Below are 25,927 nucleotides of genomic sequence, written 5' to 3'. Positions count from 1 at the left end.
TTTGGATAAGGTTAAAAACCTGAACTTTTAAGGGTCTTATCCAAAGCAAAACTCTGGAGGTTAGGGAGGGTGTCAGGATATCCTGGGGCTACGGTTGTTAGTGCAGCCACCAGTGCAACAAAGGCTGTGTGGGGACAGTGAGGAATCTCGGTAAACGGTGGTGATTCACCTTACTTGTCTTCCTGGCACCCTTGCCCCTGGCTCTTGCCTGGGGTTATTTCTCTGGTCCCTTCTGTTTATACAGAGTACACTGCCCAAACGGCCTGCTCCATTCATTCACTCAAGTGAAACCTCACACTGAAGCTGTCAGCCCTCCCCACGGTGTGGCCAGGAGAGCAGACTGCCTTTCCTGCAGCACAGGGACAAAATCAAGGGGTACCTCACCTTGCTGCAGCACTGAGACCTGGCACCTGGCCCTAGGTGGCTTGCCTTAAAAAAAGAAAAACAGCAAATTTGCCTTTGCACAACTATAAACTGTTATTAATAAGAGTTGTATCACATTTTCATGTCTAGGGGATCCATAAGTGTGTGCCAGCTCTATGCGAACCTGTTTCAGTGCCCATGGCAATGGGAACTCGTGGCGGTCCACCGGTGGGCTGCCTCGAGAAGGCTGGGGCCGTGCTTCGCGGGGACTTGGACTTGCCTATCCCTGCGCTGCGAGCTGCCGTAGACGGGCCTTGCCACATTTATGCCAGGAATGTGATTAAAAACTGGAAAAACTGAAGCCAGCCTATTCCCAGAGGCAATATAATGTAACATATATGCCAGAGCAATACACACAAGACCCCTGTCTCAGACTCAGTCTGGCCAGCTCAAGGACACAGCCCAGGAGGCGACAGCATGGGGGGAACTCTGGCGAGCCGTGGCCTGTCTGCTTAGGTTATGTTAGCAGCTTTAACGCCTAGCCCTGTTTTCCCAATTGCCCGTCGCCAAACGCTAAGTAACTCTAGATTCTGGCGGGACAGACATTTGCCCTCTGGTATGCAGCTAACTGTTGATCTCTTCCTCAGCTAGAACTGAAGCCAAACACTTCCTGACCAGGTTAGGTCCTTCAAAACGCAGTCTTGCCAAGCAGAGCCTCTGGTAGTGAGTATCAGGAAGGCTGTACACATTCCCCATCTGGGTCAGTAGCCTGAAATCCTGCAGGGCCAGCCGAGCCCTGTCCTCTTCCAAAAGAACAAAGGGAGTCCTAGACAGTCCTCACTGCTAGGATGGGATCTCAGTGGGCCCTGCCCTCTGACCCTGCAAGCTGCAGGCTCCGCGTTGCTTGCCGCCCCTTGGGGTTGCTGCCACGCTGTAGGTGCGCACATCGCGGCGAAGCTGGTTGCAGCAGGGCTTGGCAGCGTGCCACTCAGCTCCCCTCCCGTGCAGTCAGCGATGCTCGTTTGCTGTTTGCATGTGCAAGCCGATCGCGGGCAGGTGTTACAAGCTGCTATCGCTGCCTGATCTGCAGAAGCTCTGTGCGTCGTCAGCTCCCTCGGAGACTTGAGTCTGTAGCTTCTGTGGCTGGAACTAACTCAGGGTTTTAGCTCAAACAATTCCTGGTTCAGTAACTGCTTGGGCCTGCCATGGCGGCAGTCATCACATTTGAATTTCTTTTCCTGTTTGCAACGGAGTTTTAAAGACTGTACGTTTTGCAGTCTTCGGGCATTTGAGCAGCAAAGTGCAGAGTTTCTCCGTGCAGCTGCTGCCTGCCCATAAGGCTCTCATTCTTCTGGTTAGCTCCAGTTGCTGCTGCAGGCAGGGCCCAGCAGCCACTGGTCTTTCAAGGAAGATCCTTATCTGAGGAGGCAGACTCCTCCTGATGGCCAAGAATAGTGTGTACTTGCCTGTTGTTAGCTCAGTGTATTGCAGAGATAGTTGTACTTGGATGGCTTAGTAATTGATCCTAGTCTGGGGCTGCTCTTTGGTGGTGGTTTGTTGTTGTTTTGTTTGTTTTGGGGGGCGGCAGGTAGCCGTAAAGATCTCAGCTTCCCAATTATTTCTGTCAGAACCTATCTTCAGAAGAAAAATGCCTTTAGGCAGAAAGAGCATTTTCCCAGATATTATTTCCCTTAAAAAGAGCTTTGTGTGTGTTTTGAAACTGGAAATCTCCAAAAGCAAAAGCAAACGTTTTCAAAGCATGTTCGGTGAATTCACAGCGCTACTCACGGTTTCCCTGCCTCTCACTGATCCGATCAGCCCTGACCTGAGGCACACAGCTAAGACTGGCTCTAGGGAGCTGTACGGCAGCCCAGCACCCCGGGTTTGGGGTTTGCCTACCACCTCATGCCATAATACAGGAAACCCCGCATTCTCTGTACTGAGAGGAAGCAGAGGCTTACGGAAGATGTGTCATTTAGGAACCCCGGTCTGACATCCTGACTTCAGTAAATCAGAGAAGCAGCAAGATGCTGTATCCTTACCTCTGAAGGGAAGGCCGGCTCAGTTTTAGGAGCTGTCACCAGGCGGTGTTTTGTCCTTACACCTTTCTGTGCAGCAAAGTTGCTATCCTGGGGATATTCTCAGTCTCTTCAAGGAGTTTCTGACAGAAGGCTGTGATCACAGGGATTGCACCATAAGGAAATTCTTCCAAAGGGCATCTTTCACTCCCTGATTTACCCTAATTAAAACAGAAAATGGGAATGGGCAGTTAGGGAAGGTGCCCCTTCTACATCCACCAGGAGAGAGCTACTGCAAAGGATGAGTGCAGCGTGAGCTCCTTGCAACGAGCAGCAGTAGGCAGCCTGTGGTAAAACCTCTCATTTTTGTTATTTGAAGGCTGAAGGAATCACAGCTCATCAGTGTGAGGGGTTGCTCACAAAATATTCATAGAAAATACTGTGATTTCAGCAGGACTTACACACATTTGAGGGTTGCCCTGAATTCAAGCTTAGTCAGGCCCACTTAAACTCGAGGCTACTCAGGCTTGTTTGGTTTTGTTATGTGATCTGATCTGAGGTCTGAGATAGAAAAGTGCTGATAGCTGTAGATGCAGAGCACCGACTTGACTCTTTCTAAGTGCGTTTATTTCAGGCTGAGAGGGATTCTCACATTTAGCCAGTAGACACTAGCTTTTGACATTTTTGGTGATGATATCATGCGCCTTGTAATGTGATTTTCACTTAGATTCTCGTGTAATCAGAGGATTCCAGCAGCTGCACGGTTCTGTTTTCACAATTTCTGTTTCCCTCCCTGGCTGTGGCAAAAGTGTGCAAAACTAACCTCAGAAATGACTGCTGGGGGGAGGAAGAGAGAGGGCAACAATTCATTATTTTTAAAAGCTCACAATTTGGACTGTATTCTGTGAGTTTTGGGCACCAAGGGGTTAGCAACAGATCAGCTTTGAAAGCAAAGGCAGTGTCTGTGTGTGCAGTGGGAACCCACGGCTGCACACACAGCCACGTCACAGGTCTTCTGAATGCACAATCCACAGAGTAGGTGAGTCTGGTGCTGTCTTTGTTTCGGAGGTCTGCTCCATTAACTCACATTAAAGTACTGTGTACTTTTAGTCTGGGAGGTTCCTCGTTCAGTTTCTGGCCTGCCAGCCATAATGGCAGCTGTGTTATGTGCGGTTAGCTTAGCTCCATAAAGAACTTGCAGACCCTGTCAGATGCACTTTGAATACGGCAGGGCTGTGCCAAAGCCTTTATGAGCCTGGCGTGCTTCATTTAGAAAAGCCAAGCGCATCAACGCAAGGGAATCAAGAGTCAAAACGTTTTGTCAACATTTTGAGTTTCAGCAGGAAAAAAAAAAAAAAAGGATAACAATTTCCTGTTTTTAAGCATTTCTAGAAATCCAGTTTGGTAACTCACTGGTCCTACATCTCCCACAAAATAAACAAAAAGTGTAAAGTAATGCATTTTTTATCCCACCACTAACACCCATAACTCTGACCTGTACTGACTGCTTCTCCTTCACGAGTAACCTCAAATATAAACACCACACAACACCCTTTGAAAGAAGATGTATAGAAATAATATGCACCTTCAAGTGACACTCCAGAAATGTTATACAGCACATATCTCTTTGGTTGTTTTTGAACCAGCAAGTGCAGACAGGTGGGCAGGTAACTATATAAGATCACAGATGAAGCTGCTTCTCAGAGACTGTTTACAGCAGGCAGTGAGAACGGTGTGGTTCCCATCGGCCACCTTTGCTGTTTGCAGAAGTCAGATTAACCTTAACTCTTGCCCCACCCAGAGCAACACAGCAGCTAGCAAAAGAACCCACTGGTTTTGCATACGGGTTGATGGACCCCAAAGAATCTGATTCAATCTGCAATCCTGACAGATGGCAATTTCAGACAGAGCTGGGCAGCTGTGGGGCCCTTGCAGGTGCTCACCAGCTCAAAGAGAGAACGCGAGTGGAGTTACTGGTTTAGTCATGACTCTGAGCACTTGTTTTTTCTCTCCTCAGGAGGCTCTGTCGGTGGTGAGCGACGACCAGTCCCTCTTTGACTCCACATACGGCGCTGCCACTCACCTCCCCAAGGCAGATATGACAGCCTCAGGGAACCCTGACTATGGCCAGCCGCACAAAATCAACCCTTTGCCTCCTCAGCAGGAGTGGATTAATCAGCCAGTCCGGGTCAATGTTAAAAGAGAATATGACCACATGAATGGATCAAGGTAAGGAAACCTTTCCTCCTCTGCTGAACTTTAAATAAAAGTAAAGTGCGTATCGTCCATGTGTGCTCTTGTCCTGCATACCAACAAACACAGCTATTCATGTAGGATCATATCCCGCTGTCCCTGGAACCAGGGTTTCTTGTCACCCCTATTTTAATGGCCTCAGGACCTTGCACTTGCAGTTCTTTAGCATGCATCTCCACGAGTCTCCATGAACATTGTACAGACTGGGACGTGAGACTGCCAGGACAGAGTTCATGCTGCAAACACTGTTGTGAATTACACATTTCATCACCTAGTTCAGCATCCCACAAATGTGCCATGGTTCAAGGGTCTCCTAAAGATGGAGCTGGTCAATGGCTGGTATTTATCCCAGTGCTTCAGAGTGAAGCTAGTGAAAGCTGCATGCACTTTGTGAGCTTCATTGGAGGACAGTTCTTGTTGCACCTGTAGCTAGATTCGTGCTCTGCGAGGGCAGAAGCAGCAATAGGAAAACGGAGAGGTATTTGATAGAGAAGAGAAAAAGAGGAGACAGAGGTACAATATGGCAGCCTATAAGGTGTAGCAGAACAAAAGTCAGATGTGTACCTTCAGGGTGGGTATATGTCACCACTTGTGGACAAGAGAGTTTAGGAGTAGGTTTGAGCAGTGATGTTAACCATCAAAACCACACAGGTTATGCTGTATCCTCTATGGATTTTAGCCACAGCATTGTCTGCCCCATGCCTGCCCCACACCATTTGTAGTTAGAGCTGGGGGAGATGGATCATTGAGGGTGATGGTTGGACCAGATGATCTTGAAGGTCTTTTCCAACCTTTCTGATTCTATGATTTCCCCCATTCAATGAGGATCTCAAAAACTTGAAAACATTTTCTTATCACAGCTCATTTCTACCAGTCAAAAGTCTGGGGAAAAAAAAAAATTGCATCCTCTTCTACAGAGCCATAAGGTGTAAAAATTTCAAATCATGACAGTTTTAAATATATACAGTAAAAACAATTTCAGTTTTTAGCATTATATTTTAGAGCACATTGTTTTAATTTAATCTGCAAAGTCACAAACATCTGTAACATTTGTACCATGTTAATTACAGTTAAACAATTGAGGGTGTTTCTTCTTGTTAGTTCAGGACTTCTTTAACAGCCTATTTTCCTGGTTTCTGAGAACCTAGCGAAGTGTAGAGTTTGAAACAGAAAGCAGCCTCACACTTTCAGACTTCTATAGTGAGATGATGGTGTTAAAGACTTCAAACAGCAGCATGCTTTTTTTTCCTCATAAGTATACAGTAGATGCTGATTTTACTCTAAGATAAAGGTCTTTGCGTCAGTTGGTCTTTGATGATGATCATTTGTAGATTGAATTTGATCTTGTCCCAGTTGTACCTTGGAGTTGCATCTGGACTTTGAAAGAACTATAGGGATTTTTGCTCAGAGTCCAAGCTGAAACATAGGATAGTGATTTTTTATTTTTTCTTTTCCTGAAGAACACCATCCCTGGATAGCACAGGCAATGGGATGGATCCTGAATGGATCCTGAAAGTACCAGCAGACTGGGGTTTTTTGGCAGTCACAAGGACTACCTTGGGCTACCAAGGCTAGCCTCCTTAATCTCTCTCTAAAATCTTCAGGAGGGCAGTGCAGAGTGGGATTTGAACCATGGCTTGTGCATGGTGGTGCGCAGGTCTGACCTCTCCATCCTACAGAGAGTTGAACTAGTCATGAGAACCGAGGTGGCAGAATCAGTCTCACATATGGCACAGGCAGCACTCTCCCCTGATCATGTGAGGAAGCCCTTTATAGCATCACATCGGTTGCTCACACCAATGGTGTCAGACCGACACTCAGAGGGTGTTTCCTCCCAGTACTCTACCCGTCTCTCTCACTAGCAAACGTTGGAGGGCCTAGCAAACAAGTAGTCCTGTCCCACCTGTTGAGCTACCGTAGGCAGTGCAGACTGGTGCTTTTCAGATCTTTTAAGTGCATGGTCTGTATGGATTCTGCATGTGGCTGTGCTTGTATGGCCAGAAGTCTGTGCAGCATTTTTATTGTGTGTGTATTACATGTACTTAGGAGTCAAATGTCTTGGATTGTCCTTCCGTTGTGGTCTTTGTGCTACAATTTTGTCATCTGTTCTGAAAAAAAAGCAAAATAATAGTGCTTTGACAGACTGATTCATTAGCAACTGTAAGTGCTCTGATATCCCAAGAAAAGGCCCTCCAGAAGTGTGTTTATTCTGGACAAAAAGGAAATTCTTTTTTATGGGTTTGCTTGAGGCTGCAGGATTCTTAGGCAGAAACTGTGTCCTCAGTCTCTCTAAAAAGGGGGCAACAACTTCCCAACCTGTTAGAAAAAAAAAAAAAAAAAGACTGCTTTGGATGTCAGAACTAAGCACCGAAATAGCTTCCAGCCTTGCCTTTTGATAACTTGTTAGCACAAGAGCTCCAATTCATCCAAGAAATGTGAACATTCATCTGATGTATCCATCCACTCCCCCTACTCATGGCTAAAAATGTGCCCTTTCCCCTCGTGTCCATCACAGTTCATTGTTTCAGGTAGGACCACGCCAGTTGCTTGTTCCTCTGCCCATCAGCTGCCTGGCAAAACTGACACACCATCTGAGCAGCAAACACCAATCTCAATACAGATTAACTTGAACTGCGGGCTGAATAACAAAACCTATTCCCCCTCCCTCTCTCTCTCCTTGTCTTTCTCTCTCTTGTTTTTCAAGCACACTCTTACCAGCTTCCAGCTGCCTCATTAGAGAGAGCAGCCTTTATTCTGTTTCACCTGTACTTGAAGCGCTAGCATTTTCTGATTGTCGAGAGAACGGTTTATGTACTCTAGGGAGTGATAAAGCTGTAGGAAACCTGACAGTGGAGGGAGCTGGATGACGGTAAGGGACAGTGTCCAGCTTTTCTTCTTTTTCTTAGTGACCAGAAGCAGGTCTGAGAACTGTGAGGCACCGTGGGATGAGCTGGTTTGGTCCCCAGCAGGGTGGGAGAAGGGGTTGTTGATGAACGTCTCCAAGCCTGTTGTGCAGAGCCATCCCTCCAAGTGCAAAACCACATGGCAACCCCGACCAGCTTTCGACCCCACACCAGAGGTTCCTGGTTTGCTCCCAAACGGGAAAGAATTTCCCAGATAGCTGCATACTTATTGTATATATGGGATATTCAGGCAGTGGCAGGAATCTGCTTCAGGTGAGATGCTGGGGCTTCTGTATTATTGCAAGATTCAGAGGTACAAATTTGGGGAAAGTTTTGAGTACTGTCATACCTGGTTGCAGTATACGGCCTCAAAATCTGTTCTTGCCTTCCTATGCAGCTGCTTGCTCAGACAAAAACCCAGCACTACATTTATGTTTTGCAGTGGTGAGTGTCCAAACGTGTGGCAGATAAAATCCTACACAGAAAACTTAAAACCCTCATGTTTCTTACTCCCCCTTAGGCACTGGGAAAGGGGTGTATTGTATGTGTAGCACTAACCTGTTGCACAAACTAAAAAGAGGTCCAGGTTTCCACGGGTTTACTGAAAGGTATGGTGTATACCCCTCATCTCTCTTTGCATTATTTGAGGGACTAGAAGTGTGGCTTGAAATCTCGGTGCTCTGCTGGGTTTGTATCTTCTGTTTATTTAGTTTATAGCCCCTTAGGGGAAAGGTCTGTATTCTACAATGTGCTTGTACAGTTCCCAGCACACTAGGCCCGGGCTGCTGTTGGGGCCTTTAGTTGCTTTCGTAATATAAATACAAACATTTATATATGCTTCTTTAAAAAAAAATAAAAAATTCCAATGAATTAAGGAGGATTATTTAGGAAAATGCTGTGTAAAGTTTAACCCATCTTACAGTCAATTTTAATAACAGATTTTACACCGATCCCAAATGCAAAGAGAGAGCCAAACAACAGACATTCCAAATTTTGACTGTATTTACTAAGCCACTGCAGACCTGCATTTGGTCAGAGAGTGATTTTTAAAAGGTCATTACAAAATTTGTATGATCTTCAAATGCAAAATAATATTCTAATGCTCTGGTTGCCTGCACGGATGCAGATGAACACCCCTGTGCAATTCCAAGAGAAGTTATGAATTTTGTCTATCTACTATGCTGTAGTTGGTGCTTTGAAAATGCCTTGGAAGCATTTCTTGCTTCAGAATATGTAAATAACGTTAAGGTTCAGGGACCTCAGAAAATATTTATGCCATTATGATTTTCTCAAAGCAAAACAAAGGGACCATCTATGATGTCTGTAAGAATAAATATGCCCTTTAAATAGCGTGTGAGCCCTCTAGTGGGATTCACTGTGCTGTTCTAGTCCCCAGGCAGAGCAGCAGGCTGTTTTACCTGTCAGTGACAACCACAGTCGTTTTAGACCCCAGTGAGCCTTAGTGTTCTACTCATGCAGCCTGAGTTTTGTAAACCATATATCTTCTTCCATCCTCTTTACAGCTGTCTCTTCTTTCTGCAGACCTATAGTGTAGGCTACTTTTCTAGTGTGAACCTCCTTCTCAGACATTCCTTACACTGGGTGAGTAAATGTGAGGCAGGGTTAAAGCTAAGGTTCAAGGAGCCTTGATTCTGCCCTGATAGCTCCGTTCCTTGCCCATAAGAGGAGTCAGAAGCAGAATCACAGTGTGTCTGTTCTTACTTCCTTCACTGAACAACAACAACAAAAAAATTATTTCAAGTTTAAATGTTAAAGTTGAGATGACCAAATGGGGACTTAGACAAAAAGTGGCATGTTTAAAGAGAAAAAAAAGAAAAAAAGAAAAAAAAAGATGGGAAGAGAGGAGGAGTGGAGGAAGAGAAGGACAGAAAGAAGGAGGAAATATCCCAGTGGTCACAGCTGAGTCAGGTTCAGAAATCACTGAAATCCCTTATTTTGCTTTTTCGAATGAATGCCAAAGGTGATTCCTAGACAGAGGCCCTGGGACAGTAATTGCTTTATTTCCAGGTATCTGGAACACAAACTGAAGCTGTACAGAGGATTTATTAGTCAATGCCAGGCTAGCTGCTTGTCCATTTTGGCCAGTCTAGCATAAACTTTCAGAAAACACCAAGCTCTTGGCATCCCCAGAGACTGCTACTGGAGCTGCTGGAACGAAGAGTCTTTGGACGGACAGTGGGAATGAGTACTGCTTCATATTCCTTGGCCTCTGTCACTTCCACAGTGAATACACTTAAGAGATTTTGTGAAAGAAGCCTATATCCCTTTACCTTAGTAGATCTACAGCGTTTTCTTCCCCAAACCTGAGCAACTCCAGCATGTATAGCCACTTGAAAGTCTGAAGCAGGGGTCTCTGTGAATAGTCAAGGATTAACCTGGCATCTGAAATCCCTTCGCACAAACCATTTCAAATAATGAGGAAATTTTTATATAGCTCAAAGTCTGTTTGTGGGTAATGCATGAAGTAAGAAAGGAGCTACATCCAATGAATACGCCATTCATGGCTCACAGCTCCCTGTTCTCATTTGATACTGTAGTTGTTCCCATACTGAATTCTTCTTTGTATGGCCCACAACTACAACTACCTTCTGCTGGGACACTCTTAAATCCCTCATCTTAGAACAGGCTGGGGCAGTACAGTGATGGACCTCCATGAGCTGCAGAGATGATTCAGTGCTGTCTCATTTCCCAATAAAAGTCCCACTATGGACTTGGTAGGGAATGCTGGGTTTCCAAGGACACAAAAGTAAGGATCTTCCTGCTTGCTGTCGTTAAAGATTTCACAGTATTTTTCTTGAGAAGGGCAGTTCAGTCTCCTGCCCAGTTATGTTTCGGTAATGCTGTTCCCAGTTATGTCTGTCCTCTATTATCAGATTTCCACTGGGGTTAGCTCTGGATCCAGCCGTCCTGAAAACTTCCTCAGAAGGAAGGGAGGCATCCATATGTCCACATGGACCAGCTCTGTCAGGTGTGTGGAGCACATGTAACATATCCCACAGGGTCAGTGGAGCGGCCTCTCTTCCCCTGGGGGATGCTGGGGGTAAATCAGTGCTTGGCGAGGCCACCTCAGTCCCTATAGCTTCTTTTGAGATCACAGCCTTGGATATTTGTTGATCTGGTTTTGGCTTCTGAGACATACAGAGCAAGTCAGAGGATCAGCAGGGCCCTAGCTGCCAAGCCAAGAGAGATGACTGCGTCTGCAAAGTGAAAAATGATCACAAAACTGCTGAGGAGATATCTTGCAGTGTCGGTGTTATTTTTGTTGCTTTGCTGTGTCGGTCATGTGGATGTGCATGATTCTTAGCAGAGAGTAAAGGCAGCCAACAGCCCCGCGTTCTGTCCATGTGTGCCACTTCACGCCATTGGAAAGAGTGTACGCTCCTACACAGATACGTTTTTTGGAAGATGTGCTTATCTGAGAGCCTGGATATATCCTGTTGTTCTGTATGAATATTATATAAGCAACAATTCTAGCATAAATATTGCACATCTCAGCTGAGGGGGTTGTTTTCCTGGTCACCTACCAGCCCTGGTCCGCGCTGAGCCAAACGGAGCCCGACACCTCGAAACACGGATGCTCTCGCTGCCTTACTGAGTCTTGTCAGGACAGCCTGTACCTCAGGAAAGAATAAGATCCTTTGTGCTGCTCCGGGGCTTTTCTCTGCCAGTACAGGCAGCATTTAACACCTGACACAGAGAATTTCAACAGAGAGTTAGAAATGATCACATTCCCTGTGAAAACCCTGGTGTCCCTGCAGTTGCTCAGACTCTCCTCTGACTGCCACGGGGACATTAAACCTTCAGCAGTTTGCCTCTCTGAAGGCGGATTTTGGTTCCCTGCCTGGAAAAACAGTAGGCGAAATAGTAAAACCTTAAATTCGAACATGTGTAAGTTATACATCTTATTTCCATTTTCAAGCAACATTCCCTCAGCAAGACATGAGGAAAAAATTACCATCTGCCTTAGAATATCTCCGTGGAGCATTTATCTCCCAGCCATGATAACTGAATTTCAGTAATTTCTCCCCCCGCCCCCTCCCTGCCATTCAGATTAAGAAACAAATTTGTTTAGTGTCCAAACTTGGAAGTCTTGCCAGCTGAACTCAGAGGGTGGGATTTGGTGCACTGTCATAGTTCTTACCCTTCAGCAAATGGTTTCCTCCCAAGCCACTTTTCTTCTGGCAGGGAAGAAGGATGGCCGTGCGATTAAAGCAGTGGGCTGAACTGCGCTGGATATGGGCTCTGTGCTTGCTTTGCATAGAGGTTGCACACTAATACTCCCTTGTAAAGATGAGAGCAATAATCCTGCCCTTCCCTAGTACATTCCTCAGGGCTGGGATGCTCTCTGTGCATGTGGCAGGCTGTAGACTGGTATTTTAAGTGACCTCTAGAGCTAAAAGCAGGAGTTACTACTGCAGCTGGAGAAAAACAAAATCTGCACTCCCTATCTGTGGTTTGTAGGCTCATAATTCTCCCAGAGCAGGACAGAGAAAGCCTCCTGCTTGCCAAGGGTCTGCATGTAGTCCAGGTCTTCGCACAGTGCCACCTGATTTGCTAAATGTTCCCTCCTCATCACTCCATCACCTCAGAAGTAAAACTGGGGCCAGAGCCTTTTTCGCACACGGTTTCTGTGGTCTGCAGTCCTTGACTCATGCCTAAGGCACCTAAGATTTCTAGATTTCCTATCCAAGTAATAGACAAGCCTGGGACTGTTTAGCTCGTAAGAACAGGCAAGATCAGTTACATTCAGCTGTGTCTAAACAAGACCCTTTCGATACTGTGCTAATGTCGTTGTGTTCTCCTGCGACTGTCTGGTCACTTTGGCATGGGTGCTTTGTGTCCTGTCTTACTGACATCGTGTCACCGTGTTTCTGATTCACGCTGCAGAAATGCCTTAGGTCGGGAGGTGAAAAGTACAGCCTTTTTGTCAATTCCTAGACTCACCTGCCACAGAAAGACAGCATGCTGAGTTGTTTTTAACACAGTACAAGAGTGCAACAGTCCAAGAAGGGTTTCTAGGAGCATAAAGCCGTGTCTGCAGGACTGCTAAGATGTAGCTGAGTGCTACAGGGTGCAGAGAGGGGGCAAGTGATGGATAGACCTAGGACCCGGGTGGTAAGGACTTACATATACTTGTTTTTTATCTGGTTCATGAATTTTGATATTTCAGAGGTTTTGCATGCAATCCTACAGCTGCTATTGCCTTTGACTGAAAGTCGCTCCTCCTTGCACTTCCAACTCCTTCCTCAAGCTGATTTCACTATCAGAGATCACTTCTATGAGACGTGTGATTCATAGAACACCTTATGACACTCATGTGCCAGGCCAGGAATGGCCTGTCCCACATCTACAGAAAGTCCCCTTTACGTTTTCCTTCCAGGATACTTGCCATTTCTGTAACCCAGATTTCCTTCTGCTACAGTAGGGATGAAAGGTGCATAATAACGACTAGTCATCTGTTTCCTTTCACATTTCAGGGAGTCCCCTGTAGACTGTAGTGTGAACAAATGCAGCAAGCTCGTCGGAGCAGGGACAGAGTCCAACCCAATGAGTTACAGCACCTACATGGATGAGAAGAATGGGCCTCCCCCCAACATGACCACCAATGAGAGGAGAGTCATTGTCCCAGCAGGTACCACCACCATCAAACTCTTTGTGTCATGTTTCTTTGGACTGTCTCAACTATCCAGCTGAACAGATAAGACTTATTTATCTACCCTCTGAGGAGTTCTCTTGCTTACAAACCATGTAAAAAGTAAGGAAAAAGTCAGAGTTTCTGGCTAGTAAGAATTTCATATGTCCCAGTATATGATCTACCTCAAATCAGAATAAGAAGTGAATTATTACTGCTTTTTTTTCCATTCTTTCTTTTTTTGCAATGTATCAAAGTAGAACCTGCAGTGCTTCCTGGGACATGCATGGTGTGATCAAACAGTGAGTTCATAGGCAAGAACAGGCATGAAGTGCACCCAAATTATAACTCCCCTGGTTCTCTGCAGGATCCAGATGCACTATTCATGTCATGTTGATTCAAAATGAACTATTATGTTTTCATTTTTTGGTTGGAAGTAGAAAACTAGAAAATTGTATTTGCAGAAACTGTGTTAACCTTCCAAAAAATATTACAAGAGAACATTCCTGTCTAGTTCTCTGTTTGATATCCACATCTGCTGTCTGAAATTGGCGGGATGCATTAAATGCATTTGGATAGTCAAGGATGAGAGCTGCTGTGGCAGGCAACCTGTGAAGTCTGAACCTGAAATGAGAGGGAGTCCTTCCCTGTAAAGTTTATAAACACCGTACATGCAAACAAGTTAGCCTGGGAGCTTTCCAGCAAGGGAAATATTGTAAGTCAAGCCCTGGCCTGATTTACATACCAAAACTTCCACTGATTTCATGGGGGGGGTGTCCGGCTTTTCACACAATGTGTCAAGGGTTGTGGCTGATTCAAGCAGTTGAACTGTTGGCAGAAAGAAATGTACTCGTGGAATTCAGCTCTGTTTTCTGATCGTGGCTTGACCACGAACAGATGACAATTCCCAAGCATTTGTTTGCCATTTAGGATGAAAAGGAAAAGCTTGAACTGAATGTAGTGAAGGGAAGCCAATAAAAGATTGACAGCAAATCTCAAAGTACCATTTAAGCCCTTGTTAGGATCTGCTTAGAGAGACTGGCTAACCTAACCGGTGGCAGGATCAGATATGTTGCCTAGAAGGGTTTTAGCTGATACCTGCTAGTCATTATAAGGGATGCTAAAGATATTCAAGATGGAACATTTATCCTGCTCTTTGCCATGCTATTTCTGCATATTTAAAAAGACCCAGGGTGGCCCAAAGTTTAGCGTTATTGAAACAGGGGAAATGACACTTAGTGCCCTTAGTGGAGGAGAAAAAAAAATCTCCTCATTGAAGGAAAGTGAAAAAAAGGACTTATTTTTCCCCTTGTGACCATCTACAAATCAAAACCTTGAGATACTTGTGAAATAGCAGTGATTTACCAGACTTTGGAAGACAATAATGAACATCATCCCAGATCTCTGGCTGCAGGATATGAAGCCCAAATCATCCAAGAAAGGCATTTGGAAATTTTAATGCAATCCAGAGTAAAGATTTATAGTGCATTAGGGTGAAGATAGGCAAGAATAATGTCACATTAGGCTTGCAATAGTAATAATAATGAACTCTAAGCAATGTTTCAAGAAGGCAGTTTTTCAGAGACCATTCAGTGTCTTTTGCAGTGATAAATGGGCTTGAATCTGAAAGTCAAAAGTGTTTGTTTAAAAAGAGACCACAAATTCATGATGCCCTCTAAATGTTGGGTTTTTATGAAACTCGAGACAAATGAGTCTTCCAATTAAAAAAAAAAAAAAGAATTCTGCCTTGAATACATGCACTGTAAAATTTACAGTTCTTTTCCAGGGCTTGGAAAGGAGGATTTAATTTGGTTGTTGCTGAAAGTTAAAGGAGGTCTATCTTTCTTTCCCAAAGCAGACTTGCAAATGTATTGGGTTGTAGGTTCAATGTCTAGAATTCAGCTTTAAATCATTTGGGTTAACTAGAAATTCAGTGAGGAAATGTCAGAGTTATAGTTTCAATATTCCTTGTGCTTACTTCTCCATTTTATGCTGTTAGTCTAGAACTTAGCTGCCCAGGATTGCACCAGGTACAGCCACAACCTGACCCCTTGTGTCACAGGATCGCTGCAGCCCAAGCACAAGTAGCTTACAGTCCTGGACCGAGGCATTATTTTACACACTATACGTGTGGCAGAGGCATTTCTTGCCCTCTCCAAAGCACAAGTTACCAGCTGTGTGACAGCTACTTGGTTTTGATCCATTTTCTCTCCTACCTTGTGACTGGAGGCATTTGAGCTTTGTTGTAGAGGAAGGTACCGGCTCCAACAGCCAGATCAAACTTCTCCAGAATTTAGGCTTGACTTCACAATCCTCCCCAGCCACAATGCAACATGAATTTGGGGCTGAAATTTTTAAATGGCATACATGGGGAGAAGTAGCACAGGAAATATCTGAAAATGTAGATATGCTCTGAAAATGACTCTGTAAAAACGATATCATGGCACAAATTCTTGCCATGACTTTCTGATCTACTGCTCTTTTCAAAACTCAAAGGATGATTTCTTTTTTTAACTACTGATGCAGCAAGCCATCACCATGAGGTCTGAAATTCCAGCTGGGTTCAATCTCTCTCTTACGTCATCGCCAGTAATAAAGATTCCACAGCTGGAGCTTTGCTGACAGTTGATAATGATGCATGAGACAGTATAAAATCCACATTGCCATCCAATAGCTGTGTCGGTTTTACAGGGCTAGCGGAGGTAGAATTGTGTTCTTGTCAGCAGGGTGAACAAATGTGACTCAGAGATACATGGCAAGCTGTTCTGTTTAAGCAATATTTTTTTTTCAGAGTCCCTTTGCTGACCGTAAATGCCGCCATCCTCAGACTTTAAAATGCCATCTGTTGGGACCTTGTAATGCACTTGCGAAGGATGGTGTGACTTATACAGCACTGATGTAATTACATAGCAGTGCAGAACTGAAGCTGTGACAAGCATACGCTTTCAAAGGGATGAGCTTGCATTTGGAAGCTTTTTATCAAAGAGAGACCAGCCACAGTCAAATGCCATTAAGATTGTTCCCAAGCAGTAGGTAGAAGTTTAAGGCAGGTGGGAAACAGTCAAGTGAACTTATCCTGCGAGGGAGTCGGTATGATCAGTTTATGGGCCTTGTGCCCTCTTCTAGCACAATTCTTGCTTATCTTGGCAAAATGCTTTAGAATCAGTAAATTAAATCCATTTGGTTGTAGAAACAATGGTTAGTGCTTTGGTTGGGCTACACTGAGCGCTACAGGCTTGAGGCTCACATATAATGTTACCATCCTTTGTGCTTTTCTGCCAGATCCCACCCTATGGACCCAGGAACACGTGCGCCAGTGGCTGGAATGGGCCATAAAGGAGTATGGATTAATGGAGATTGACACCACCCTCTTCCAGAATATGGATGGCAAGGAGCTCTGCAAAATGAACAAGGATGACTTCCTCCGAACCACCTCCCTCTACAACACAGAAGTTCTGTTGTCTCACCTCAGTTACCTCAGGGAAAGTAAGTATTGGCCTGACTCATCCCAGCCCTACTGTGACATGCTGATAAGTTACATACGAGTATTGAAGTTCTGGGGCTCTTCTTGCAGACAAATAGTAGCAAGGATAAGGGGAAAAGAACAGAGAAAGGCAAACAGAGAGTGCAAACAAGGAAGAGAGGAATAAAAATCGGGTCGGAAAGCTTATTATAGCTTAGATGGAGTTAGTGGAGCTACAAGATATCAGGGAGGTGAAGAACTGAGCAGAACTCTTAAGAAGATTAGATAGTCTTACAGATAATAAAAACATCTGTGACAATATGATAAAAATACATACATTTGCTGTGGAGATTAAACCAACCATTAACTGATGGGTCACAGGCAAATTATTCTGTAACTTTGCAGTTAGAGGGCTGTACACTTTCCCCCAAGGCTTCTGGTAACTATTGCTTCACAATAGGACCCACAACAGGCCAGAGTTGGAGATTTTCTTTATTTCTGGAGACCCACATCTGTTGGCAATAGGAAAAAATACAAGAGCGATTCCCCAGATGTAAGTGCATTGAAGAAGACATCATGCAAATGACCTAGTATTCAAAAACACCCAAGTTTTGTGCACCTCATTATTGCCACTTTCTGTCCCAAACAAGACTATGTGATGGGTCCAATATTCTTTTTTTGCTGTATTAAGCCCTAAAACAGAAGCTATGAGCAGTCTTCTGAGTAACTTGTATAAAAGCCTACTGCAGCAACCCAAACAGGAATCATCACGCTCCTGAGGCCGGGAAGTCTGAGACTTCCTGGACAACCATGAGCATGTCCATAGCTTCTGTATGTCCCCTCTTCATCTATAGAATGGAGGTGAAAGCATTTCCTTTCTTCACAAAGGTGTGCTAAGGATAATTGCATTATGATGAGACCAGAGAACAGGAGCTAAATCCCACATGCTTCAATATTTTTTCAAGTGGCAGTTTTTACAGGAGTATAATTATCTGAGGACTGAAAAATCAGGGGAAGTTGTCATAGAGCATGGTGGGAAGGCAGAGAAAGAAAGAAAAAAGCATATTTTCTCTACTGGGAAATCAAATTGTGATGTAAAGGCAGATGAAGATGTCTTCATCTGGCCACTGCAATAAAGCAGCGAGACAGCATTTATTTAGGGTGTTTTCTTCAAAGCTGTTCAGCACTGGTCTCTCCCTACCCCTGCTAAAATCAGTGGGAGTTTTACAGATTACTGTGGGACAAGAGTTAGATCACAGATGGGTGCCTCTGTAAGCCCCACCTTTATTTTGTTTGAGAAGCTGAGCCAAGGAAATGATTCACAACAAATAACCGAATTGTTGGATTTGAACAGTTTTTGTCCCTTGTGACTTCACAATTTAAAAAAAAAAAAAAAATCCCGTCCAAAACAATTCACAAATTTCATCCTGTTTCATCAGCAAAGAGCTTCTGGTTCACAGAACACTTCAAGGTTATTGCAGGCACAAATAGTTTTCTAACTAAGGTTCGCATACAGAATTACACATTTTTATGGGAAATCTTAAGGCACTTTGTGAAGCCAGTGTTGCTCCGAACAAACCTGCTGACTTTAGCTGGGCAACTCAGACACTTTGTAACCGGAAATGTTTTTAAATTCCCACAAGATAAATACTCAAGTGAGACACTTTCTTTTGAATTGTCTCATTGATAAGGCTTGAGAATTCACAGAAAGAGATGAAGAAGGAGTTGTGTGTTTTTTGAATTAAAGAAAGATGTGGAATTTGAGAAAGTTGACAGAGGAGTGGGATTCTTTTGTTGATTTAGCTCCAGACAGCATCTTCAATGTGCTAGATATTCCATCACTTGGGATGCTCAAAGAGAGTATTAGAGGAACTGCATCCTTGTTCTCATGGCATAAGCCTGAAGACCTGGATTGAATTGCTGCCTTTACTATTGGCTGCCTTCCATTTATTTTGGAGCAAATTTCTGATTGATCCTACCTAACTTTAGATATCTGACGTACCTAAATTAAAAGTCTGGTCACACTGACCTCTGAAGCAAGAGCACACACTGAAATTCAGGATGGCAGACCCTTAATTCACCTACCACGTTTTATGCCTGAAATTAAACCTTTGCCTGAATTTTTCTGTGCTTCCTTTTTACTTTCTCTAAAATGGAGCTGGTGATACTGCTTTCTTGGTCCTCTTATTGTCTTGGCTGTTGAGATGGCAAAACTGTGGAACGGGGATTGTGCCTCGTGTCTCTCAAGAGCCAGCACAATGGAGTCCTAACACAGTTGGAACGTGTAACTGCTGCTGCGGTACATGCTGAATAATAATCATAAAAATATAATATTCTGCTAGGGGAATGCCTACAATGATTTCCATGCTATTAAGCTAGTGCAAAACCCAAGCAACTTTGCTGGATTCAGACAAATTAGTTACTTCACTTTTACTGGGATGCATACGAAAGGAGAATTCAATCCCACTCCGTCCCTAGCTTTTATGATTACAGATTTCTCTCTGTTCAGCCCCTTGGGCTGTTCTAAGACGTCATACAAGAGCTGTCCTTATTAAAGCAAGCTCCTGTCTGAGTGGAGGTCGGGCAGCCTCTGAAGAGCATTCCTTTCCATGCAGCTGTTCCTAGTGCTGCCTAATGACAGTCTGGTTTCTGGATTGCTGGTTAACTCCCTCACGGAGTAACGCCTTCGAAAGGAGCTTATTGTTTTTCCAGACCGATTTCCAGCGGATGTTTAGTGCCGAGCCTCTGAGCTCAGTGCCATGGGGAGATGGTCTTTTTTTCTTGAATTTTCCCCTTTGTGAAGCTGTTTGTTTCAGAGACATCCAGCTCCGTAACTGTGGAGGGCAGAGAATGCGTGATGGCAACAAAACACAGGAGAATCTGGGGGAGTCAGAGGTCTATGGGCTAGACTACATGTGCCCAGTCTCTTTCTTGAAAGGTATTTGTCCTCTCAGGATGTTAAGCGGTATTTGTGATGACCAGTGAATCCTAAACTTTGATTTTTGTTTTCCATGAAACAAAGCTGAGCTGAACTTTCAGAGCGTGTTCACTGGTCAGGACAGTCCTGATAATGAGCTTCCTCAGAAGGTTTTCAACATTTTACACTCCAGATCAGGGTAAAAACATTATAAAGTAGTTTTGGCACATCTGAGTCCAGACTGAAAAAGTAAACTGGTAATATCTGCAAGACCTCAACAAAAGCTCAATCTTAGTTTTGGCGATAGAAGGTTCGGGTGAGCTATTTAATATAGATGACACTAAGCACCTAAGCACTAAGATCACAGCACCTTTAGCCTTCAGACAGAATCTAGGTCTGGATCAGAACTGGACAGTTGTTTCTTGTTTCTGTAACCCACTGAAGCATCCAGGAATTGACACATCTCTGATCCTCAGGACATTTCAGACCCACAGAACCCACTCTATCCTTTGCAGTCATTCAAGAGACCCCTGAGTATTTTTTCCAGGCAACATACTGGTTTTGCCCCCAAAGCAATCATATTTCTTGAAGTGTTATTTCAAGTTTCCTCTCTGGAATTGCGAAGCCATGCCTTGGTTTTTACTTTTTGTTGCTCTTCCCTCTGTGCTGTCGGGCTCCAGGCTGACCGACTGCCGTGTCGGTGTCTTTTTCTGTCTGCCCGGTGAATCTTCTCCAGTCAGCTAGTGGGGGGTGGGAAGGGAGATCTGAATGTTTTCATGCTACGTTTAGGATGAGCATCAAAAGAAACCTGAACTGTCACCTCCTGTCCTTTTCCTCTCTAGTTATGGGGGTGAGTTGTGTGGGGTGTGTACAAATGAAAAGCGCCCGAAGGGGAAAGAGTGAGACTGTGGCTGGGACTGGAAGCAGAAAGCTGCTTTGTGGTTTTGATCCATATATTAATGCCAAACTAAACTATACAGCTAAATGCAGCAGAACCCTGATTCTACCAGGAGATGTGGAGGGAAGCACACACGGCCTTCAGAAGGTCAGGATAAAAAACACAGGTTAAATAGACTTCAGGATTGTGAAAGCGAGATATGCTGCGAGCTGCCTTGCGAAAAGGAAGGCTTTATGGAGAAGAAACTCTCCTTCTCTGCTTTCCATTCCTTTTCCATCTTCCTTTTTAATTAATGCAGGAGAAATAAAAGAAGAAATATAAAATATAATAAGAAATATAAAATATAAAGAAATATAAATAAAAAAAAAAAGAGCCATAAGATAATATGTCTGATATTAATTATAGAAGAATAGCCCTGCACTTTTTACCAGTGTTTCCAGAAAGGGCTGATTTTATCTAAGCTGTCACTGGCCCAGCAAGGGGTAGGGGGAATAAGAACCAAATGAAAATTCATCACAGCCAAAGTTTTGCCCTAACATGAGGGAGGGAGGGAGCAGCCTGGCCTCTGTCTGTCTGTCTGCTTCTCTCTGTCCTGATCTGTGTCTCTGGCTTTCTCTCTTTTCCTCCTTCATTGAAAACCCTTAATAGGAAACACATTTCCTTTTCTGTGGTGTTCCCACCAGAAACCTCAGACTGTCGGGCAAAGGTGAGAACTTTTAGCAATTAAACTGGGGGAGGTGCTGTCCCCTTCCACTGGTTTGGGCTGCATTTTTTAGCATAAAGTAGCCATAGGTTGATCGTACAAGCTTGTTCAGTGCTATTCATCACCCCACCCCCACCCCAGGCATTTGCAGCCTATTTAGTCATTGAAAGCCGCATTTCTGAATTCCCCAGCACTTCCCTGTCTGGCTGGGGCAAGCGAGGCTGGGTCTTGCATTCAGGATCCACTTCAAATAACCTGGAAAGGGGAAAGTGGTGGACAGGAGTTTACCCACAGATATTCAAGAAAGAAGCACCAAAGCCAGAAACCATGTGATGAAAACATGAGTTAGGTGGACAAAGCTATTGCAGCTCCTCCAGCAGCAGCAAAACTCCAGCCACGCCCTCTAAATATTTCTAACAATCACTATAGCTATCTGAAACCCTCATGTTCAAGGTATCTCAGGGATCTTTTGAACTCTCCCTCTTAGTTTACCATGTTATCCATCCTGCTCTTCCAAAACATCCACTGACTTGCAGCCTCTGGTAGCATCCATCCTCCGGTCTTTATGAGTAGGATTTGTTTTCCCAGTTAGTGCAGCCCTGGCTTTCAATACCTTCTACCTCTGTGTACATGCTTGCATGTCTTTGGCTTTGTTTGCTTTTGGGGAAGAAAAGAAATCTATAGGAACACAGGAACACAGGACTAATAAGATCCAACACCTGCAACGGCTATTACTTCTGGCAGGGAAATGCTCCTCAGCTCTCACAGGAAAGTAAGGCATACTGTGAATGCTATTGAGGGGCAAGTGAGGTCAGTGCTATTTGGGATCATGTGGATTAGAGGAATGTGGGGACTGCATGGTTTAGTCACAAGATCCTAATCACCTAGCATTATGGTACCTGCAAAAGAGGTATTCCTGGTCCTGCCAAAAAATCTGGAGATGTTCAGGGGCAGCATATCATAAACAGAAATCTGTAGTTTGCTACGTGTTGCCTAGGACAAAGCTTAGGAAGGACCTTACCTGGGACAGAGTCTCACTGAATAGAGGGACATGTAGATATGAAGAGCAGAAAGTGTCTGTGAGAGCACTTCTCACCCCTCCCATCCCGCAGCAGGATTGCTGCCCCGCTCCAGGTCACAGCATCAGTCCTTACTGAGAAGGGCCCTGGCCCTTGTTAAGAATGTCACTGCCTGATGCAGTGGAAACTTTTTCAAAGAGCTGTAGGAAAAGTGAGCCTAGAAATTATGTAGTGTAAACACATATAACTAGACAACCATGAAATGTGTATTACATGCTGGCTTCCAAGAGCTCACAGGGCCTCTTCCTCCACTTCCAAAGGAGTTTGTGGGAGAGGCAAAGTAAAATGCTTAGGAAGGAACATTTCCACCACAGACAGTGCAAAACAAAAACCCTTCCAATTAGTTCTTTTTTGTGCTCCTCTTGAGTGTTTTTGTTTCAAGTCGGACTCGATGGAAAGACCGCTCTGAACCAAGAAAGCTACCTTGCACAAAGCATGGCAGATGCAGGAATACCAATCAGATTTGTGCAGCTGTCAGCCCAAAACCAAGCATGTGACGCTCTAAAAATGTTCAGATCCTGACAGTGCAATTCATGTCACTTCTACTGTGTGTTCCTCAAACAGGAAATTTCTCTATCATAGCGAGAGAGGGTGAGGAAAGCTTCTTCCTTATCCTGTACTATAGTCTGTGCCACTGTAATTTCTAGAGGCTCTGTTGTGTTACACATTGTACCTGTATAAATGTACTATACAACCTCCCCTTTTATATCAGTTTTCAACAGAGGACCTTAAAGTGCTTTGTGAAGGAGGCAAAAGTCTTGGTTTTGATTGCAAGTGCAGAAACAGTAGCACATACGTGACATACAGCTGAGCTACAACACTTTTAAAAGAACTTCTTACCTGTCATAGAAACTGTGTGCCTAATTACCACAAAAATTTGGTCTTTAGATCCCAGAAATAGGGTTTTCTACCTGGCTGAATGGTTCCCCCACTGGCAGAGTACATTCAAAGTGCAATAACTCCTTTTCTTCTCATTGCAGGTAGCTCACTGCTGGTCTACAATACTCCATCCCACACAGAAGCTTCCTCACGTCTTGCCACCAAAGAAGGTCAGTCTTTTGCATATAAATGTCCTGGCTTCCTGCGCTTGTGGAATTATTTTTGGTTGGGTTAAAAAGTAGGCCTTTTTTATAATGTCCTTGGCATGAAAACATTGTGATCAGTGCATGCACGACCTGTTTAAAATGGAATAGTTTGCAAGCCCCGTCCATGCTGAAAGTCACATCTCTGCTTCTCTGGCCAGTGATGTGGCATAAAATTTATATCTGTCATTTTCACACTTGTGTATTACTGAATTGATGAGCTGATGCCATTTTTTCTGTTCTTTATGTGAAACAGTTTTAAATCTCAGATACACAGCAAGGATTGAGACAGTATTCCTCTCTGCATAAATTTGTAGTTGAATGGATAAAATTTTCTCACAACAGATTCCGTTACAGAATAAAAGCCACTCAGGTCTTCCAAAACCATTCATAAATCTGTCCATTAGTTTCAACCGGCAAAGAAGACCTAGTGTGTTCTTTTGCCACTTTCTTTTTGAAACATTTTAATTTCCTTTTTCAAATAACAGTTGATTCCCAAATCTTTAATCTATTGGAAATTCTGAAGATTCATGGATCATATAGATGGAGTTTAGAAACCTTGAAGTTTAGAGGTTAATGAAACACTTTGGGCTCTGTAAGGGTTTTGATATTTTTATATCAATAAAATATATATTTTTATTTTTATATCGTTCAGTCAGGTTTTTCAGGTTTTTCTCCACAGCTGCAGTCCTATTCCTTTTTCTTATTTTTAATGAATGGATTCTCAGTGATGATAAAATAACGACAGTTGTTGTAATGAGTATGACACACATCCCTTACCTAGCTAAGACAGTAAGTCACAATCAGACAGTTGACTTGGTAAGGGACAAGCAGGGTGTTATAGTGCAAAAATCTGTTCCTGTGCTCAGTAACTTGCCATGTGGGACTAGGAGCCTTGACTTCGGTCTTCCTTTCACTTAGTGCAAGTGCAGGGATGTTGTTTTCGTTCACTAAACAGTATTCAGTGCTTCCATTTGAAAAAAAATTGAGGTGAAGGTGTGAAATCTAATGTGTACTCTCATTCTGACAGAGTTTCCTCACCTAGTATATGAACATTTCTATGCTTTTCAGGAGAACATGGCTTCATTGATGAACCACAAGTTTGTATTTCAAAGAGCAGTGGGGAAAAGCAGAAAGTCTCTTATGTAAGCAGCTGGAGAAAGACAAAACCCGATTTCACTGAAAGGCTACAGCAAACTGAGATCACACATTTAACAAGCTTCTACATGGTGTGTCTGGCTGCTTCATTGAGTAACACTGCTCTCAGAGCCAGCACTTCTCTCGTGTTGTACCACACTGCATTTCATCTCCAACATCTGTCTTGGACCCTGGACACAATATCAGTGCTGCTTTTTGCAGCAGCTTCTTTTGTCCAATACATAACCATCCACTTGAGCGCTCTGTTCCCTGGCATGCTGTTCTCTCTTTATGAGACAGGCATTAGTTGATAAAATATGGTACATTACAAAAACAAAGCCATTCAGGTTTTTCTGTGACTGACTGTTTTGATGCTAACAGTTATCTATTTAAAATTAATAAAAGCTTGGCTAGCTCCTATTTGAATAAAGCAGGCACACATGCACATGCTCCCCCACAATTTCCCCCATAAACACATGCATCCAAGACCATGCTCTTTCTGTCTCAGGCCAGGTGGTTGATAAACATAAAGGGAAGAAAGCTGTGATTTTTTATTAAAGAGAAATGCTCCATGTGAAATTGCACTCCTCTGAATTTTTTATACCCTTTATCTTTCCGAGTTGGGCCTACAGTCACTCGGGCAGAAAGAAATTTGAGGGGAAAAATGTTCCTCCCCCTCCTTCCACTTTTTACTACCCTCCAGTGTGTTTCTTTAGTGCAGCTGAAAGAACTTTGCATTTGATTTCTGTCAGCCAGGCATTTTTACTTTACATGGTACTTTCATCATGTGTCAATAAAGGACTAAACACACCCATGGGATATTCAAATAAAAATTAAGAACTAGCGTAGAAATGTTAAATCCCATCTTTTACTCTTCAATTTCATCCTACAGTGCATAAATTTCCTTCGCCTTCATTTAACGTTTGAATACAGTTCTAGCATAAACTGACCAATTTCAATTTACTGTAAATGATTCATGCTCCAAATATTATTAGTGAGATAAGATGACAGGATAAGAGACATGTGAACATGACAGGCTGACAGATAAGGAATCGGGGGAGCAGAGTTGAGTGTCTTGTCCAATATAACTTGTGATGGACATAAAACTGGACTTGGAATTTCTCAGTCTTGGTCCAGTCCATTAGAAAATAACATTTTCTTTGCTTCCTTCTAAGGCTTTTTAATGGGCTGGCTTCACAATGATGGTGAAAAGGAATTTAAGGTTAAAAATCACGATTATTTTCTTAAGTATTTTCCTGTCAACTTAGCTCCCCAAAAGGTTAAACTTTTTTTTTTTTTTTATGTTAATGCATTATGAATCTAACCCTGTAGATTCAGGGTTACAGTAACCCTGTAAATTTTTCTTCTCTCTATGCCTGTGAACGAAAACAGACAGTCAAATCTTTCTAGCCACTTTCCCTCGAGGACACAAAAGCAGAGCAGGAGGAGGTGATGGAA

At 43.6% G+C, this 25,927-nt stretch overlaps 1 protein-coding gene across 7 annotated transcripts in view; it reads left to right on the top strand.

Annotated features, from left to right (window-relative positions):
* FLI1 (Fli-1 proto-oncogene, ETS transcription factor) overlaps positions 1-25,927 on the top strand; it is a 90,721-nt gene that overhangs the window by 45,947 nt on the left and 18,847 nt on the right. For all 7 annotated transcript variants that reach the window (XM_040534100.1, XM_040534096.1, XM_040534095.1 and 4 more), the window contains 4 exons: positions 4,399-4,610; positions 13,036-13,190; positions 16,473-16,676; positions 23,231-23,299. In XM_040534100.1, the coding sequence (XP_040390034.1) occupies positions 4,399-4,610; positions 13,036-13,190; positions 16,473-16,676; positions 23,231-23,299 (640 nt within the window). The remainder of the gene's footprint in view (positions 1-4,398; positions 4,611-13,035; positions 13,191-16,472; positions 16,677-23,230; positions 23,300-25,927) is intronic.

This window comes from Cygnus olor, chromosome 22, assembly GCF_009769625.2.
Source record: "Cygnus olor isolate bCygOlo1 chromosome 22, bCygOlo1.pri.v2, whole genome shotgun sequence".
NCBI classification, from domain to species: Eukaryota; Metazoa; Chordata; class Aves; order Anseriformes; family Anatidae; genus Cygnus; species Cygnus olor.
The sequence above is the reverse complement of the archived record's forward strand: the minus strand, read 5'-3'. Positions and strand labels throughout refer to the sequence as shown.